We start from the raw sequence: 16,582 nt of genomic DNA, 5'->3' as shown, positions 1-16,582 counted from the left end.
ACGACTGCAGTTCCTGGGCTCGCCGCTGATCCAAATAATAAATAATACAAGTTCTGGCGAGATGAGAGTGTTTGGCTGTCGGCTTTCAGAAGCAGAGGTGGCTCTGACCTACACAGTTCGGTGCCAGATCCAGATTCAGGGGGGTTCCGTACCAAGTCACCAGCTCACCACAAAAGCTGCTCTCAGGTGATGCGATAGAAACAAGGTAGGACTGGACCTGGACCCAGGCGACTCCCCAGACGGGCTCTGCAGGAACTGCCCTCTGAGAGGATCCAGCAGCCAATGACCGAGCTTGGGAATCTCTTAATGCCCCACAGCTCAGCTCTGTGCAGCTCGGAGCCTTGGCAGTGAAAGAGTTAATGCAAAGCGCTCAGGGGGACCCTGCGGTTTCTTGTGGGAGATGCTGGCCAGCTGGTCTCCAGGCATAGCCAGGGCTGGAGGCTAACGCAGTAAAAGCAGATGGCTGTGCAGAGAGCCATGGGGAGGGGGGGTTAATACGGCAGGGCTGCTTGGGGCCCGGGGATGATTTCCCTACCGCTGGGGCACAGCCCCATTCAATCACAGCTGCAAATTGAGACCAGATGCTGGGAGTTGCCCTCCAAACCGCGGCCTCCTTCACCAGTCCCCTCTGCTTGCTGCCGGAGAAGGGGCTGCAGATTCCTGGGGGCTCAGCAGGGGAGGGAGCTGGGGGCTCAGCCCGGTTTCCTAGCCGGCTCGGAGAAGAGGAGTGCTGGGAGGTGCTGGGGAGGAAGGCTGCAGAGGGGTTGTAGCACCCAGGCTGTTAACTCGGAGCAAGCTGCAGGAAGGAGGGGAAGGGCGGATATGGGAGGGAGGGAATTTGTAGCTGGCCCCTTCTTCAATCCCATTCCTCAGCTGGGGCTCTTCAGCCTGCCTGAGGCAGAGGGGGAAGGCTGGCCTGGCTCCACTCTGGGCCTGGGGCCTGGCTGGGGGTATCTCCCGCGTCCCGCTGGCTGGGAGGAGATGCAGGAGCTCATTGCTGGGGTGGAGAAGCTCATGTTTGATTTAGAGCGGGATGTGGAGCACCAGCGAGGGGCCCTGCTCCTGCCCTTCCCAGGCATGGACAGTAAGTTGGGGTGGGACCTGATAGCCCTACCCCACCCCCCAGGTCCTGCCCCAGCTCTGTGTTCATGCTCCCAGCTTCCTGGAGCATCTCTCGCACCTACAGCCAGCCCCCTTTGCTAGGCCCAGAGAGGGCTCTGGCTTGCGATGCACAGCGGCTTGGTAGGATTTGCCCTGGGGCTGGTGAGGGGCTCAGGGTGGAGTGCTGGCGTCGGCAGGGGTATGGGGGGGACGAGGGCTGCATGGGGTGTGGTGAGCAGAGCGAGGCGCCCCCTGACATCCAGCCTCTCTGTAGGTGGTGACTCTAGCAGTGACTGGCACCCAGGTACCATGGTGATGGGCCCACCCCAAGATCCCAGAAAGACTCAAATGGGGACAGATGGAAGGGGAAGAGTTCCCCATCCTAGTTAGTGTGTTTGGCCCAGCCCAGGGGGTCCCATCTCTGCAGAGCTGCAGGCGATGCCTGGGATCGTGGTGTCCTGTGGGTGGTTACGAGTGGGTGAAAACACTCCCCCCCCCCCCCAATAACTGCATCTCCCCTTCCAGAGTCGGGGGCGTCCGTGTGTGAGTTCTTCCTCCGAGGACTGTGTGCAAAGGGTAAGTAATGGGAGCCCGGGGGGAGCAGGGATGCTGTTATTTCGGAGATTGGTAGCCTGACAGGGAGCCTTTCCTCTCCAGCTCCTTACACAGATTCCAGTACCAGCCCCTGGGGCTTGCCCCCTGCTCAAAGGCCAGCGTCCTAGGGGTTGGTGGATCTCAGCCCGACCGCCAGTGGTCAAGTGCCATCACCATGGAAACAGCCATCACATCTGGAATAAGCTGGCCCCTTGCCAGGCATCTGGGCAGCGATGGCCCAGAGTTAATGGGCTGCTTGGAGCCGCACACCGCCTCTCCCTGACTTAGAGGGGCCCCTCCAGACTGGGGTTGGCGCTGACCGAGCGCACAGGCAGGACACGGGTGCTGGGGAGGTTCGCCTTGTGACCATGGCACCGGCTGCTGCTCTGGAGGCCTGGGTTCTGTTTCTGTCACTCCTGTTCTCTGTGCCTGTCCTCCTCCCGCCCCCAATATCTGTGCCGTGGGGCTAGTGCCCTTCCCTGGCTCCTGAGGACGCTGGGAGGATGCCCAGGTACCACGGATGGGGGTGGTACAGAAGCCCATAGGCAGGGAGTTCTAAGCATCAGAGAACTGAGCTCAGCGGAGTGATTCCTGGGCTCCCACCAGAGCCTCGGGCCCCACCCCTGGGAGCGTCTCTCTGTCTGGCGACGCCAGCGAAGTTGGCGAAACCCTGGTAAGAACAGGATTCTCATGCTGTCCGCTGTGCCAGTGACACCCCGGCTGCTGGGATGCTGGAGCGGGCTGGGGGATCCTCTCCCAAGGAGGCTTGTAGCACCAGGCTTCGGAGGGGACTAGAGTCTGGTTGCCACGCCCCTGCCCTGGCTGTCCTGGGAGCAGGATAGGGTGACTCTGCGGGAGGAGTGGGGAGTGGGTTCTTCTGGGCAAGGCAGGGACCAAGGCGTCTGCTCTGCTCTGCGTCCAGGCCTGATGTGTCCTTTCCGGCACATCAGCGGGGAGAAGACGGTGGTGTGTAAGCACTGGCTGCGGGGGCTGTGCAAGAGGGGAGACCTCTGCGAGTTCTTGCACGAGTACGACATGAGCAAGATGCCGGAGTGTTATTTCTACTCCAAGTTCGGTAGGTGCTGGGAGCCGGGCGGGGGCCTGGCACTTTCTGGGCAGGGTTAGGAGAGCTCTAGCAGGCTAGGGAGTGCAGCTACCGGCCGGACTCCATCTGAGCCAGCTCTTGGCCTGTCTGGAGCCCACGTTAGCTCTGCCAGTACGGGTGGGTAACTGCCCTGGCGAAGGCACGTTCCGATCCTGGCTGACCTTACTGAGTGCTAACCCACCCCAATGCCCAGTTCGCTTGCAGGGCAATGCCCGATTTCTAACTATGCTGGAGAATGGTAAGCTAGTGCCGCCTGCTGTCTGTGAGGAGAACTGCCCTCTGGACTCCTTGCTTGTCTCTGCTGGGGAGCCAGCCCCCCTAGCCCCTGTTCTGCAGCAAGTTCCCATTTCGCCAGATCTGGGAATTCCCTGCCGGCCACGCCCTGCCCCGAGCCAGCTCCCTGCAACGCAGCAGAGCCAGTCCCTTGGCGAGGGGCGTTTCTCAGCCGGGCGTTTCATGTTCACGTCGGCTCTGTGGGCCAGGTTCAGGGGGCTTGGCCCTGATGTCGATGCACCCGTGTGGGTGGAGGCCCCTCTAGCAGAGCGAATGCTGCACCCTGGAGGGGCCTGTTCTTGTTCAGGGTGAGAGCTCCAGAAAGCCCCATGGGCGTCTAGCAGGGCCAGCAGCTGGGGTGGGAGGGAGTGTGCTAGCCAGAGCCCCTGCGGGGATAGAGGCTGGAAGCACGGTGTGAGCGACTGGCAGGCTGGGGGGCTAATGGAAACCCAGAGAAGGAGGGAGGTGATCTAAGCATCAGGTAGGGAGCACCTGGAACCCCCCACCCCGGGGTTATCTCAAGTTTGACCCTGTGTCAGTGCTGACTTGACCCTTCATGCTTTTGCTGGGGGGGGCAGGAAAAGCAGGGCGTCTCTGGCTTGGGACTTTAAGGACCAAAGCCCTGTTTGCTTTGTGTGAACACGTGCCTGTTTTCCGAAGAGCTGAGGCCAAAAATGTCCTCCTCCCTTCTTATTGTGCAGCATGGTCTGCGCTAGCTGGGGGCTGCGTTCCAGCCCAGAGGTGGCTGCCTCTCAGTGGCACTGTGTGCACAGCACTGAAGAACTTTGGTGCTGTATAAACTGCTGCTGTTATGGTACTTTGCAAGGGGGGAAGTGCCTGAAGGGGTGGGAGATCTTTGCCTGACTCACCTGGAGGGGCAGGCGTACAACAGGGTTCCTAAAAATCTTTCGTCTCCATAAATATTCTCTCCAGGCGAGTGCAGCAATAGAGAGTGCCCCTTCCTGCACATTGATCCAGCGTCCAGAATTAAAGACTGTCCCTGGTACGACAGAGGGTTCTGCAAACAGGGTGAATACCTTGCGCTCGGTAACGAAGTGAACGGGAGCGTTGCCTATGGATTTGAGCCAGGAGCGCAAGTGGCAGGACTCCTGGGTTCTATTCCTGGCTCTGTCACGGATAGTCAGGCGCTGAGCAGCCTTTTTTGTGCCTCAGTTTGCCCAGTTGTAAAATGGGCCTAACACTTGCCTGGCAGTATCCTGGGCTTATTGACTGCCCTTCAAGGGCTTTGAGATCCTTCAATGATAGACGCTATAGAAGAGCAAAGTGTTTATTAGATAATTCAGCAACTAATGATTGTTAATGAAGCTTAATTAAACATTTTGCAGCAAGCATCTGACTAACCGGAGCTAGAGATGGAAAAGGGGGTGTGTGTAACCAGACCCCCTGCTCTCAAAAAATGCAAGAACGTTGGACATCGTCTGTGTCTAAGCAAAGACCTCTGCCCTTCTCTATTCACCTTCGGCCGCTTCCCACCACTAGCTGAAGTTCAGCTGTCCCATGTGGAGACCCAGTTGGTGCCTGGCTCCTATCAATGGCATGCATGATGCCTGTTCAGTTGGCATGCATCCTAGTTGGAATTCTGGGCACTGAGGGCAAAATTGGGGAGATGGGCTGCAAAGAAAGGAGGCCACAAACTCCCCACGAAGAGGGGGGAGACCTAGTCAATCAGACTCTCCATTCTCTGGTCCCAGGAAGGTGCCCACCACTGACCCAGCCCAATTTGTAGCCTCGGATCGATTTTGACGCTGACTGACATCTCTCCCTCTTTGGGTGTGCGTATGTGGCAGGTCCTCTGTGTAAATACAAGCACACCAGGAGGGTGATGTGTGTCAACTACTTAGCTGGCTTCTGCCCCGAAGGACCCAAATGCAAATTCATGCAGTACGTATCTGGAGGGGTAGGAGAATAGATGTGACCTTGGCAAGGCCTTATGGGTGTGTGTGTGGGGGTGTCTCTACCAAAGCCCAGAGAGTGGGCTGTCAGTCTCTCTGACTGTGAGATGGGTGAGCTGAGCTCCAGCCGGGGGTGCGACCTTCCTCTCTGCAAAGCAACTTGATTTGTGGCGTTCAAAAACTTGGTTATTCCTTCCCATGCACCCCTTGCCAATTCTGTTCTGTGGCCACGGTGCCATCTGCTGGACAGGGCAAGTGGCTGCGGAAAGGAGCATGCACCCTAAAAATATAACTTCTGGGAATGCCGAGCCTGTGTGGCTGGCATCCTTTCTGCCCCTTGCCTCCCGCCAGCATTCACCCCCCCCGAAGCTGGTTGAGAGTCAAACCCAGGATGCACAACGCATCCTAGCCAAGCCCAGCAGAACTGCATGTGGCAGAGGTTCGCACAGTACCTGCCGGCTCTGCTCCAGCCTTTTTCAAATCTATTGCTTGATATGACTGGAAAGCGCCAGTTTTCAACTAGAGGTCTCTGTCAACCCTACCCCTTAGCCCTGAGACAGTCTCTTCCCTTGCAAGGGTGCAGAGGCCTGCAGTTACAGGTTGGATAGATAAATATTTCAAAGGAGTTAACTGCCTTTTTTTTCCTTCTGCACCTCCAATAGCCCCAAGGCAGACCTGATGCAGTGTAACTCGGATCTCTCCCAGGTAAGGCATGGAAAGGAGAGCTGGGTGGAAATTTTTTTTTTCCAGCGACTGGCTTGTTCACCCCCAAAATTCTGTTTCTATCGACCCGAAACCATTCACAGATTTGTGTCAAGTTCCCTGAAAAGTTTGGGCTGAACCAAAAAAAAATCAAAATGTTTCAGTAAGGGTGAAACTGAACCTAAATTTGTCACTTAAATGTTGGGAATTTTTGCAGAAGCTCAAGGACTAGATTCACAAAACACTCGGGGGATGGGAGGTGGCCCTGACCCCTTGTAACCTTCCGTGGTCAATACCCCCCTCTATCTGATGTGGAGATGGGATTTGAACTGGGTCTCCCATGTTACAGGACACTGTCACAGCTGGACTTTGGGATATTCTGGAGAGGGTCTTTCTCAATCTCCCTTGTTGAAGCTGTGCCACTTCTTATAAATAATTAGTCATTGGAACAGGGACATGCGTGCTCTCATGACCCAGCTATAGTCATTCTCTCTCTCTCTGGCCTAGCGACTATCCATCGTCATTCAGAGTGGCAACTCACCGCCATTCATGACCATGAAAGTTGAGATCTTGTGTAATAACATGACTCCAGCAGCTGGGTCTTTAAGAGGGAAAAAACATCGTGACAAAATCACCAGTTGCCAAGGCTGGAAATCCTGCTTTGACACCCTGAATGCTCCTGCCCTGTATCTGTGCTCCAGGTGGTACCAGTCCTGCCTTGATTCCACCTCTCTTGACTGATTCCTCTTGTGTGCTTCAGGGGCTGCCACCGCCATCCCGGGCTGTTGATGGCAAGAGTGTTCACGAGCAGCAGGCCCCGGAAGTCCTGTTGCTTTCTCATCAGCCGGGGGCTAGGGCTGCCCAGTGCCAGAGGAAGAAGGCACAGGAGGCTGGTGGCTACCCCTATGGACTGCTCCGGCCCCTTGGGCAGGTCACATGCTTCAAGGTTAGTGTCTGGAGCTGGTTGGCTGGGACTCTCTTCATATTGCAACTAATGATTCCCGCCCCCCTTCCAAACAGAGACGTCCGTACTTGGTGCAAGACTCATGTGGCCTTATTCCTGAGGCTACTGCCCTTGAGGGACCAGTGAATCCTAAGCTGTTACTACCCCGCTGGTGTTCCTCAGGGGATGGAACAATGTTCTACTTCAACTTAAAAAGCACTTGGGTTTACTGATTTGCAGCACTCTGCCCACTAGCCCCTTGTCAACACATGCTCCTCAGACCTCTCTGTTCTCCTGGGTTTCCCAACCGTGTTCTCATGCAGCCCACAGGACTGGGGGGGTCTGGATTGGCAGGAAGGGGGCAGTTGTCTTAAAGCCAAAATATTCTTAGACTGCAGTGCTGTAGGATCAAGGAGGCAGGATGGGACACTAATGCCACTGAGGGGACTTTTGTCAATAGTGTGTATGATCTTTGGGTCAGTACGTTGAGTGCCTCAGTGACCCACTCATGGCCCACGTGGGACAGACTATCAGTCCTACCGCCAGGGAAAGGACTTCATTTACCCAAGAGTTACTCAGGCTGGACTGTCAGCATTCCTGCATAAGAAGAGCCTTGCCGGATGATCCCAACCCACTATCTCCATCTCTTATGCCAGGACAAGGTGGGGGGTGGTGGTTGTTTTTTTTTTTTTTTTTTTTTAAATCTCCATCATGAACAATTGCTGTCTGCTGTACTGGGTTGATCTTGCTCAGAGGGGCTACACAAAGTCAATGTCCTCCTATTTTGTTCCCTTGCAGTGTGGAGAGAAGGGTCACTATGCCAACAAATGCAGCAAGAGTCGGCTGGGAATCCAACTGGGGAAATGATTTGCGAGAGTTTCCGGAAGAAAATCCCGAGGAAGATGCTGTGTTGTGATATAGTATCAACGGGAGGCCAATCAGGGCAGTTTTCTTTGAATGTAGAGCCCAGTCAGAGCCGTCCTGCTCCATGCAGGTTTTTTACAGCTCTGCTAAGAGAAGAGGAAGGGGGAAATGCAGTTGCTCTAATGTAACTGTAAATTGGATGTTTATTTTCTGAGCCCATGCTGCTGGGTTGGCAGGCGGCTCAGATCTCAGACTGGTGTGTCAGACACTGATAATCATGCTAATGCTAAAACACGGTTTTTAAAAGGCACAGTAGAACAGTCGGTCTGGATTCCGGTTAATATTCAGGAGACTGGTGTGTGGAGGGATAAGAAACTGTTTCAGTAGGAGTGAAGTTGAAAGAGTAGCTAGTGGCTTCTAAACTACAGTTCATCGCACTTAGCAGGATGCCCTGTATTCAAGGCAAAATCAAAGTTATTCCCTCTCCAGTTACCTGAGACGGTCTTCCTTGAAAATCTCATGCAACTTTCTGTCAAAGGCTTTTCTAAGAAATTGAGAAAGAAGCTGACTTTGCCAGAGTTTGGAGTGGCTAGAGTACAGGCTGGGTACCAGAACTGGGTTTCATCACGGACTCCGACTTGACGTGTGACCTTGGGCAAGTCACTTAATAGCTGTGCGCCTCAGTTTCCCCATCTGTAAAATGGGGCTAACACTATCTTAGAGGGGTGTTAAGGCTTGTTAGCTGCTTTGCAAATTAAGCCTCCAGTGGAAGATGTGATAAGTATTGCATTTTAAGAGAACACATACTAAGTCAGAGTTTAAAAAAACACAGGAGATTTATTGGGGGGGAGAGTTAGTTCTTGGTGAAATGTGGTTTTACTCTTGTTCTGCTTCCAAAGAGGAGGAGTTTTTTTGAATGCTTCTGTAACTTATTTGTAATAAAGCTTTTTGCCAACAGTTCTTCTATCGCTCATGATCGCATTACATTTTTACAACCCCTGTCCTGGAGAAGAAACAATATCTTAGCCAGCTCAAGGAGGCTAGAATCCACACTATTCCAATCACTCTGGTCTGTTCTAGAAGGGTGATGTTCTACCCCAAGGGCAGCCTAAATAGCGAATACTATGGCTTGTCCTCTGCCAGCACTAGAATGCTGCAGTGCCTCTTTACAGGTCATTACTGAAACAGCCCTTGACAGACTAGCATGTTGTGTACAAAGGAGAGACAGGGCCATGTGGATGCCACCCTTGTGTTGCAGTGGGTGTGTGAAGTGAGGTGGAGAATGGCTCTTTCCTACCCTGACTTCTAGGCTGTCAAACCACCGGTTTGTAACTCTCCAGCCCAGATCTGTCTTAGCTTGTACAGTGCTTGACTTGCCACCATCATTATCCTTACACAAGCCAGGCTTTGCCGAGCGTGAAGTCTGGGCCTAACCCTAGTCCCTTACACTTTCATGCAACCCCGTGACAAGCGGCATGCCTTGCTTAACGCTGATCTGCATCGATGCGATCTAGGACATGGACTGGGAGCAGAGGTTATAATACTTCCCTCCAAGCATCCATAACAAGCCCCTTGTACCATCCTAGCTTTACAAGTGAGTTGGGGGATGGGAGCAGCTAGTCCCTCCAAACTACTGCTCTTCCTCTTATTGGCCAGGACCCTCTGCCAAATATTCAAACCGGAACCTGCAATTCAAATGTAAAACATCTGGGAAGCAAGAGCCTGTAGTCCCCCCGTGAGTTGTTCTCATGGGTCTGGAACATAGAGAACCAGATTCAGGTTTGATATGGGCTAAAAGCAGTAGCTATTGGGGTTTGATCCTCCAGTTTCTGCCGCTTAGATACTAACCATCAACTCAAATTTCCTGCTAGTGCTCTAAGGAAACTGTCAGTCTATGCAGAATGTGCCCCTACCCTCTCTGGCTACTGGTACATGATATGGGAGGGTAAATAAAAAGCATTCCATTTAGCAATAAATTAATTACAACAGATGAGAGAGCTGTCCTGCAATCCCTTGTGTTGGGTTCGAATGCAGATCGTCCGATCCATGCCTGATTCTCATGCAGCAGTCCAGTATTTTCTGTCTCTGGTCCTTGAATGCCCTTGTGCCTTCCTCAGTGATACTTGCGCCAGCGATCTTGTTCTTTACAGAGCGAGAAATACAAAGTTAACGCTACAATATGTTACCCCTGGTGAAAAATAGTAATGTTTCTCTGGTAGTGTTTAAAGACCTCCTAGATATTCAAAGGACCATAAATGTCTAAACTGCTTTATTGGAGTGGGGTTTAACTGATCTTTTTGGTTTACCATAATTGTCTCCTGCAGGTTGACTCTATCATGCATCAGCTGTCTGGCATAGCAGTTCAAGGAGGAAGGGAAGAGAACACAGTGGCAGGAATGAAGAGGTTTAAATCCTAATTACACCCAGCTAGTAGCAATAAGAGTATTGCTACTCGTCAAGCTCAACTGGTTAGATGTTTCCATGTATCTGTGCATGTGCCCAGCCCAAGAGCAAGGCACACTTCTTTCTGCTTTCCCCAACATAAATACACAGCCACGTGTATATTAAAGCCCCCCGCATCCTACCAAAACACGACACTTCACTGCACGTGCTTCTCCCCTGGGAAGAGACTGAGAGAACAAACATGGGACGGCCATGTAGTCGCGTTGCTCAATGCAGTACTGGAAGGTGCTGAGATGGTGACGTATGCAGCATGGCACTGGCCTTTTTGACACGAGCTGTATGACTGAAAGGGGACGGCGGCTGGAAATTACGTTTTTAAATAACGTAATGCTTTTCATCTTCAAAGCGTTTTACAAATGTTAACCTTTAACTCAGAGTCTACAGCAGCTCTCTCAAAAACAGTTGCATGATAGGAAGTTGCTTAAATTCAGCAGTGTGAGGAAAGCCCTGCCCTAGAAACTACATGAAACAGGAGAGATGCAGGATTTATGTCCCAAGGGGGAAGGGAATGCAGTATGTTCTCAATCCCTCTAAGCCAGCACCACAGTTACCAGCCTTCTGGACAGGGTAGGAATAGTTATCACTTTCTTCAGAGCTCATCACTCCCTTCATAGACCAGCTGTCTCCGAGCTGAATAACGTAGGGTATTCCCTTCCACCAGCTGGGGAATGAGACCACTGCCTCTGTAGCATGCCTGGTTCCTGCTGGGCAGGGTATTAATCACAGGGCATGAAGCCACCAACCAGCCTGGGCTAATGTTCACCACCATGGCAGCTTTTGCTTTCCTCCAGAAGGCTTTACAATCCATAAATAATGGATAACTCTCATCAGCTCCCTGACAGGGAGCTCCAATAGTCGTGTTTATAACCCTGAAATCACTTGACTAATGACGAGATTTTTTGGGCTCTAAAACGAAAGAAGGATTTGCTTGGAAGAGACAAAGGCCAAGAAGAAAACCTTACTCAGATGCTCATATCTCCAGCCATAGCTGAGGATGCAATATCCAGCCAACAGCATGGAGATCCCAGCAGCTCCACCCTTCTTTACGTCGATGTATTTGTTGTAGTAACTGCTCCAGGCTGTTGAAATAGAAACGTGGGGCCAGCTTGGTTATTCATCTCAAATTAGGGCTATAAATAAATTAATGGAGATATCCTATCTCCTAGAACTGGAAGGGACCTTGAAAGGTCATTGAGTTGAGTTGAGTCCATCCCCTGCCTTCACTAGCAGGATCAAGTACTGATTTTGCTCCAGATCCCCAAGTGGCCCCCTCAAGGATTGAACTCACAACCCTGGGTTTAGCAGGCCAATGCTCAAACCACTGAGCTATCCCTCCCATATCATGGCTGACTGATCCAACCATTTGGCTTTTAAAATTACAGTAGTCTACCAAGCCACTTCCTTTTACATGAAGATAACTCATGCCAAATAACTCCTATTGTCTCTCACATCAACATACTACTCCTACGCTCCAGACAAGTTAACAGAGAAGAAGCAAGTGATCCCGGCTCACCTTTCTGCACCGCTCCGAGCAGTCCCTTTGGAGAGAAATCACAAGCTGCCAGCCAGGCAGGCAGCTCCCTGAGCTTTACCTCCATCAGACGTCTTTCTACGAGGGGAGCTACAAAACAGAGAGTCACAAAAGTCAGAGGTGGGAAAACAGGGCTGGGTATTTTGCCCACACACACCATGATCTGCAGACTGTACTCTACGCACGGACTGGTCTCTAGCATAGTTCAAAATGATTCCAACAATGGGGCTTTCCCCTGCTACTTTTGGGGAGGAAAAACATACAACCCTTCCCCCTGGACTGGAGAAATCTTATGCTGCACTGAGGTGTGTCCTGTCTAGGAAAAACAATGCCCACATTGAGGGAAGCCACCTTGCTTTTCCATGGAAAGCCATGCTATTCCTAGTGAATGCAGTTATGGTCCCATGTGACACCTCATAAATGAGTGCTCACTTAAAGAACAGTCACCCAATAAGTCCCTGACCCCCCGTCCCCAAATCCTGATTTTATATAATGGATGTAGCCCATCAGCGGTCGCTATGCAGTACATCTCAAAAGTGACGATTGAAACCCTCCTTTTACCTTGCGGTCCTTCCAAGAAGCCAGGCTCTATCTTCTTCATCTTGATCTCCGCGTCCCCCCGGAGAAGTCTCCCTGGAAACATGCTCAGCCTCTGATAATTAGGATACAATTCTGGAAACCACTCCAGTCCAATGGATCTTGCCTGTATGTTCCTGCCAGAAGATTGGAACAGACAAGGAGGTTGGTTTTCAGAGGTGGAGCACAAGTGTTGTTTCAAAGCCAGCTCGCTGTCTCTTCTCCCTGTATTCAGAACAGACTCAGAAAGTAAGGCAACCTGCTTTTCATCCACCAGAAGCTGTTGCACACAGGCTAGGTAGTTGCTGGCTATTCCTTCACTAGCTCCTCTGAGAGTCTCTCTCACTGACGGGTGGGGCTTCTCAGCGAGGGAAGCAGAGAAAGAGGCCTTAGAATCCACATCACCATTTAAGTAAAACTGCTTCTCTTCTGTCTCACTTTTAGCCACTCCGTCCAGCGGAACGAGGCCACGAGGGCTCTTTCCACAGTCAGCCTTCCCAGGATCGCTGAGTACGTGCATTCCAGTTGCAGTTAAACGATTGCCTTTTTCTCTCTCTCCACTCAAGGTATTACTTTCTGCAAACTCCAGACTAAAAGCATTTGTGTTCGTGGCCCCCGTAACGTTCATGTTCTTCCAGTGGTCAGACTGGACTGTGTCTGCATGGCTTTCAGAGCAGTCTGGAGCCAGCATTTCCAGATACCATCCCTGGGTCGCACAATTACCTGTGGTAGCGCTGTCTGCCAGAGTGCCCTGAATTTTGGATTCATTCCTACCTCTTAGCACTTTGACGCGATGTTTCTCAATAACTACTTTTGCTCCCTCAATAGCCGCTTGGGGAATACTTTCAAGATCACAAGTGGGTAAATCCAGAGAACCAGCCACCTCCTGTGTTGAAGACCCTACCTTCCTTTGTTTCTGTTTTGCAGATCTTATTGGGTCATCAGGAAACTTTGAAGCAGATTTTCCATCCTTATTCACAGAAGAAAGCTCCAAAATGCCACCAGGTGCTGAATTCTCATCGTGAGAAGTATTTTTACTTCTGCTTTTCTGTTTGGTGGGTAACTGCTTTGCACGCTTTGCTTTTGAAGTCCTCTCCTCTGCTGCATTCATGTGCATTCTGGCCTCTTCTTGAACTATTGTCATTCCTTCAGCTCTGTGTGTCCTTTCAGAAGTCAGTTTCATTTGCCGCTTTGTATTTTTACCTGGCTTTTCTGCAGGCAAGTTGCTGGCTATTTCTGTTCCAGCAGTACTCCCTATTTGTAAGGGGTTTAATTTGCTTTCTACTTTGTTCCCTATTGTGTCAAGGGATTTTTTCTTACTTTCTCTTTCTGAGCTATTGTCTGGGGTTGTGATCTTCTCTTTGCTTTGTCCCCTTTTTTTCTCAGTGGCCAGGAGTCTAACTGGCTTGGACTGAGACGCTTTCAAGTCAACAGAGGCCATCTTGCCTAAGTCAAAAGCAGCTTTCATGTCTCCTGCCATCTTACAGTATGGCAAGTGGGACTTCAGTCGCTTAAATGGCTTTTTACAATAGGGGCACAGTTCCATTCCTGGGGGGGCACCTGCCATCTTTCTGTCTGGAAAGGAAAATAAAAAGCATTATCTACTAGCATGTGTCATAGCAAGAAGAAATTCTGTGATAGGAATTATAGTGAGATGCTGTTCAGGAAAGGTAGGCAGGAGAGGAAATGAGGCCAGTAGCAGGGTCTAGTTAGCACGAGGAAGTTACATTTTATCCTGTTGTCTGGTATGACAAGGTAAATAGAAAGGAAAGGACACACAGTTAAGGGGAAAAAAACACTCCCAAGTAAAAATAAGACAGTGGCTGAGTGAGATTGAGGTACAAAGGTAGAGAAAGCCCTAGACTGGCCAAAATTGCAAGACTCATACAGGAATGCAACTTGCCAGGGTCACATGCATAAAACATGTCCTTACTTAGGCACGGCACTTGCCTACATCCTGCACTAAACCTTGAATGATTGATCCTTGCCTCAGCTATGGGTGAGCTTTGCACTTTTGATGGTCGGGGTCCCTGAGCAGGATAACTCATTCATGCTGCCATTTCTGCACCTTCTAAAAAAAAAAAAACACAACCAACCTCAACCCTGGTGGAAGGAGATTTTGTTTTGCAATGCCCGAAGGCTCCTGCTGAGGTGTTGTTTTCCCTTCCCCCTCCTTGAGCAGTTAAGAGGCACAAAACCTCAAAGTAAAAAAGCAGCAATGTTTGCCGGACTGCTAAGCGTCCTGCAAGGATAAACGCACCGGGCGCAGTGGGGAGAAGAAAGCAGGGCTCAAAGTGCTGCCTGATCTGTCTGTGAGCCAGACGTGAAAATAAAAAGAACACCTCCCTTCTCCAGCCTTCTGTCACGGTGAAAGTTGCTCTGAGAGCAGTACCCAATTTCCTGCCTGAGCTCTCTCCCTCCCCTTACATGCCTGCAAAAGCAGCTCCCTGCCCCAATAATATCCCAGCTCCTCCTGCAGCAGGACCAGCTGCTCCCATTCCTACCTGCTCACTGGGGACACAGGGGGATGTGGCATATGGGGGCAGCTTTACTTCCAGCCCTGTGCTCCAGGAGCCTTTCGGTTACAGCAAGCAACAGCATTTCCTAGGGGAAACACGAGCCCTTCTATAGTGGTGGCTGGCTGCTCCAGCCTCTTCCCCCGGCTCTGAGAGGTGCTCTGCTCAGTCTTAGGTGGTGGTGTTAATAAAGCTCTTGTTGAAGCTTGCTTGACCCTGTCACGTGACATGACAGAAACAAGGGTCTAGTTCTGACTGTGTTGCATCAGTGTTACAAATGAAACCACAAGAGCTCAAAAATTTTGATGCCCTCCAAAGCCCCCCCCCCACGCACGTTATGAGATTGGCCTAAAAATCATGAGATTTTTAAAAAGAATACATTTTAGGGGTTGGGGTGGTTGATTTTTTTAAATTCGCCTTCTGGGTTTTGAGCGGGGGGAGGGGGGATTCCAGCTTTTCTCTGCAACAGTGAGAGCTAGAAACATATTTTTATTTATAAATGAAAGCTGAGAGTATCATGATTTCAGGAGCTGGAGGTTTAAGCAAAACAACAAAATACCACGATGTGTGATACAATCGTGAGTTGGGTAACTCTGAAAGCCGCTGCTGAACCTAGGCCTTCTGATAGTGACCAGCTTTTCAATGTGAAAAAATAGGACAAGAAGGGGAGGCAGGATAGTATCCTGATGATTTGAGTTCCTCCCCAGGGGAGAGTAGTGACAATATCTACCCCTGCAGTCCCTTGCTGTTATCTCATTTGCCAGTCTCAAATCTCACATGGGAGATGCTCAGAGGCGAGGGTGATGGGCACCAGTAGGAGCCTCTAAAAGAAACAGAATAAAGCCATTGGAGACAGGTGACCCTTAGGGGTGTTAATAAAGCTGTTGTTGAAGGGAGACCCTGATCCACAGAAGGGGGGGGGGGTCTGTTTGCCCGAGGGTGTCGATAAAGCTGTTGTTGGAGGGGGCCCATGGGGGGGCCGTTTGCTGGAGGGTGTCAATAAAGCTGTTGTTGGAGGGGACCCATGAGGGGCTGCTTGCCTGAGGGTGTCAATAAAGCTGTTGTTGAAAGGGGCCCATGGGGGGGCTGTTTGCCCGAGGGTGTCAATAAAGCTGTTGTTGAAAGGGGACCCATGGGGGGCTGTTTGCCTGAGGGTGTCGATAAAGCTGTTGTTGGAGGGGACCCATGAGGGGCTGCTTGCCTGAGGGTGTCAATAAAGCTGTTGTTGAAAGGGGCCAATGGGGGGGCTGTTTGCCTGAGGGTGTCAATAAAGCTGTTGTTGGAGGGGGCCCATGGGGGGCTGTTTGCTGGAGGGTGTCAATAAAGCTGTTGTTGAAAGGGGACCCATGGGGGGCTGTTTGCCTGAGGGTGTCGATAAAGCTGTTGTTGAAAGGGGCCCATGGGGGGCTGTTGGCCCGAGGGTGTCAATAAAGCTGTTGTTGGAGGGGGCCCATGGGGGGCTGTTTGCTGGAGGGTGTCAATAAAGCTGTTGTTGAAAGGGCCCCGGGGGGCTGTTTGCACTGCGGGTGTCAATAAAGCTGTTGTTGAAAGGGGACCCAGCGCAGGCCCTGCGGGGGCCTCCCAGCCATTAACCTCCCCCCCCATTCCGCTGCTGCGCTGAGCCCTTCCGCCCAACCACTAGGGCACCTCCCCTCCCCCCCCGCGGGGTGACGTCAGTCCTTCCTGATATTAAATGCCATTGTCTGAGGCTGTGCTACTGGACCAGCCTGGCTGAGTCCCTGGGCGGAGTCACGTTCCTGTCCGGAATTCTCATCTCCGATTCAATAAAAATAACATTTCCGGACAGGCAAGACAGTGGTCACCTACCCGTCTAGGCGGAGGGGAGGCGCATGCGCAGAAGTCTCAGGCACCGGCTGTGGTGAATACGCATAAGCACCAGATCGGTAATCTGGCCTTTAGACATGCGCATAAAAGCAGCACGTAGACAATGCGCACGCGCGATACGGAAATGCTGCGTAGGGCGTTGGGGGCGTGGTCAGT

General features: G+C 51.5%; 3 protein-coding genes across 7 annotated transcripts in view; 2 read left to right on the top strand and 1 right to left on the bottom strand.

The window, feature by feature from the left end:
- The window catches only part of LOC135974812 (serine/arginine repetitive matrix protein 1-like), a 244,884-nt gene that overhangs the window by 195,117 nt on the left and 33,185 nt on the right, over positions 1-16,582 (top strand). The gene's annotated exons all lie outside the window — the stretch shown is intronic.
- On the top strand, positions 483-8,181 carry LOC101937238 (cleavage and polyadenylation specificity factor subunit 4). Of its 3 annotated transcripts, XM_005282970.4 has the most exons (8): positions 495-1,084; positions 1,627-1,677; positions 2,618-2,770; positions 4,007-4,102; positions 4,882-4,975; positions 5,649-5,691; positions 6,449-6,634; positions 7,430-8,181. In XM_005282970.4, exons 1-8 carry the CDS (start codon positions 523-525, stop codon positions 7,496-7,498), a joined length of 1,254 nt encoding a protein of 417 aa, XP_005283027.3. In that variant the 5' UTR covers positions 495-522; the 3' UTR covers positions 7,499-8,181. The 3 variants fall into 3 exon arrangements, with proteins under 3 accessions (XP_065419783.1, XP_042696905.2, XP_005283027.3); XM_065563711.1 differs by lacking the exon at positions 4,882-4,975 and having other exon boundaries at positions 483-1,084; positions 4,007-4,076; XM_042840971.2 differs by lacking the exon at positions 2,618-2,770 and having other exon boundaries at positions 490-1,084.
- Positions 8,313-16,579, bottom strand: MTNAP1 (mitochondrial nucleoid associated protein 1). 3 transcript variants are annotated; one of them, XM_065563716.1, is made up of 5 exons: positions 16,409-16,579; positions 12,051-13,640; positions 11,472-11,579; positions 10,921-11,037; positions 8,313-9,637 (listed from the first exon to the last, which is right to left on the bottom strand). In XM_065563716.1, exons 2-5 carry the CDS (start codon positions 13,630-13,632, stop codon positions 9,609-9,611), a joined length of 1,836 nt encoding a protein of 611 aa, XP_065419788.1. In that variant the 5' UTR covers positions 13,633-13,640; positions 16,409-16,579; the 3' UTR covers positions 8,313-9,608. The 3 variants fall into 3 exon arrangements, with proteins under 3 accessions (XP_065419788.1, XP_008165865.2, XP_008165866.2); XM_008167643.4 differs by lacking the exon at positions 16,409-16,579 and adding an exon at positions 14,570-15,762; XM_008167644.4 differs by lacking the exon at positions 16,409-16,579 and adding an exon at positions 14,162-14,533.

This window comes from Chrysemys picta, chromosome 12 (genome assembly GCF_011386835.1).
Source record: "Chrysemys picta bellii isolate R12L10 chromosome 12, ASM1138683v2, whole genome shotgun sequence".
Lineage (NCBI taxonomy): Eukaryota > Metazoa > Chordata > Testudines > Emydidae > Chrysemys > Chrysemys picta.
Note: the sequence above shows the minus strand (reverse complement) of the source record. Positions and strands in the feature narration are given on the sequence as shown.

What these genes read in the sequence shown, in the direction of transcription:
- LOC101937238 (XM_005282970.4), top strand. Translation starts at nt 523, where the DNA reads ATGATTTCCCTACCGCTGGGGCACAGCCCCATTCAATCACAGCTGCAA. An exon ending in GTAACTCGGATCTCTCCCAG is followed by an intron (nt 5,692 to 6,448) that starts GTAAGGCATGGA and finishes TGTGTGCTTCAG; the next exon opens with GGGCTGCCACCGCCATCCCG. An exon ending in GGCAGGTCACATGCTTCAAG is followed by an intron (nt 6,635 to 7,429) that starts GTTAGTGTCTGG and finishes GTTCCCTTGCAG; the next exon opens with TGTGGAGAGAAGGGTCACTA.
- MTNAP1 (XM_065563716.1), bottom strand. Translation starts at nt 13,632, where the DNA reads ATGGCAGGTGCCCCCCCAGGAATGGAACTGTGCCCCTATTGTAAAAAG. An exon ending in GCTCGGAGCGGTGCAGAAAG is followed by an intron (nt 11,038 to 11,471) that starts GTGAGCCGGGAT and finishes CTATTTCAACAG; the next exon opens with CCTGGAGCAGTTACTACAAC. An exon ending in CTGGAGATATGAGCATCTGA is followed by an intron (nt 9,638 to 10,920) that starts GTAAGGTTTTCT and finishes CGCTCTGTAAAG; the next exon opens with AACAAGATCGCTGGCGCAAG.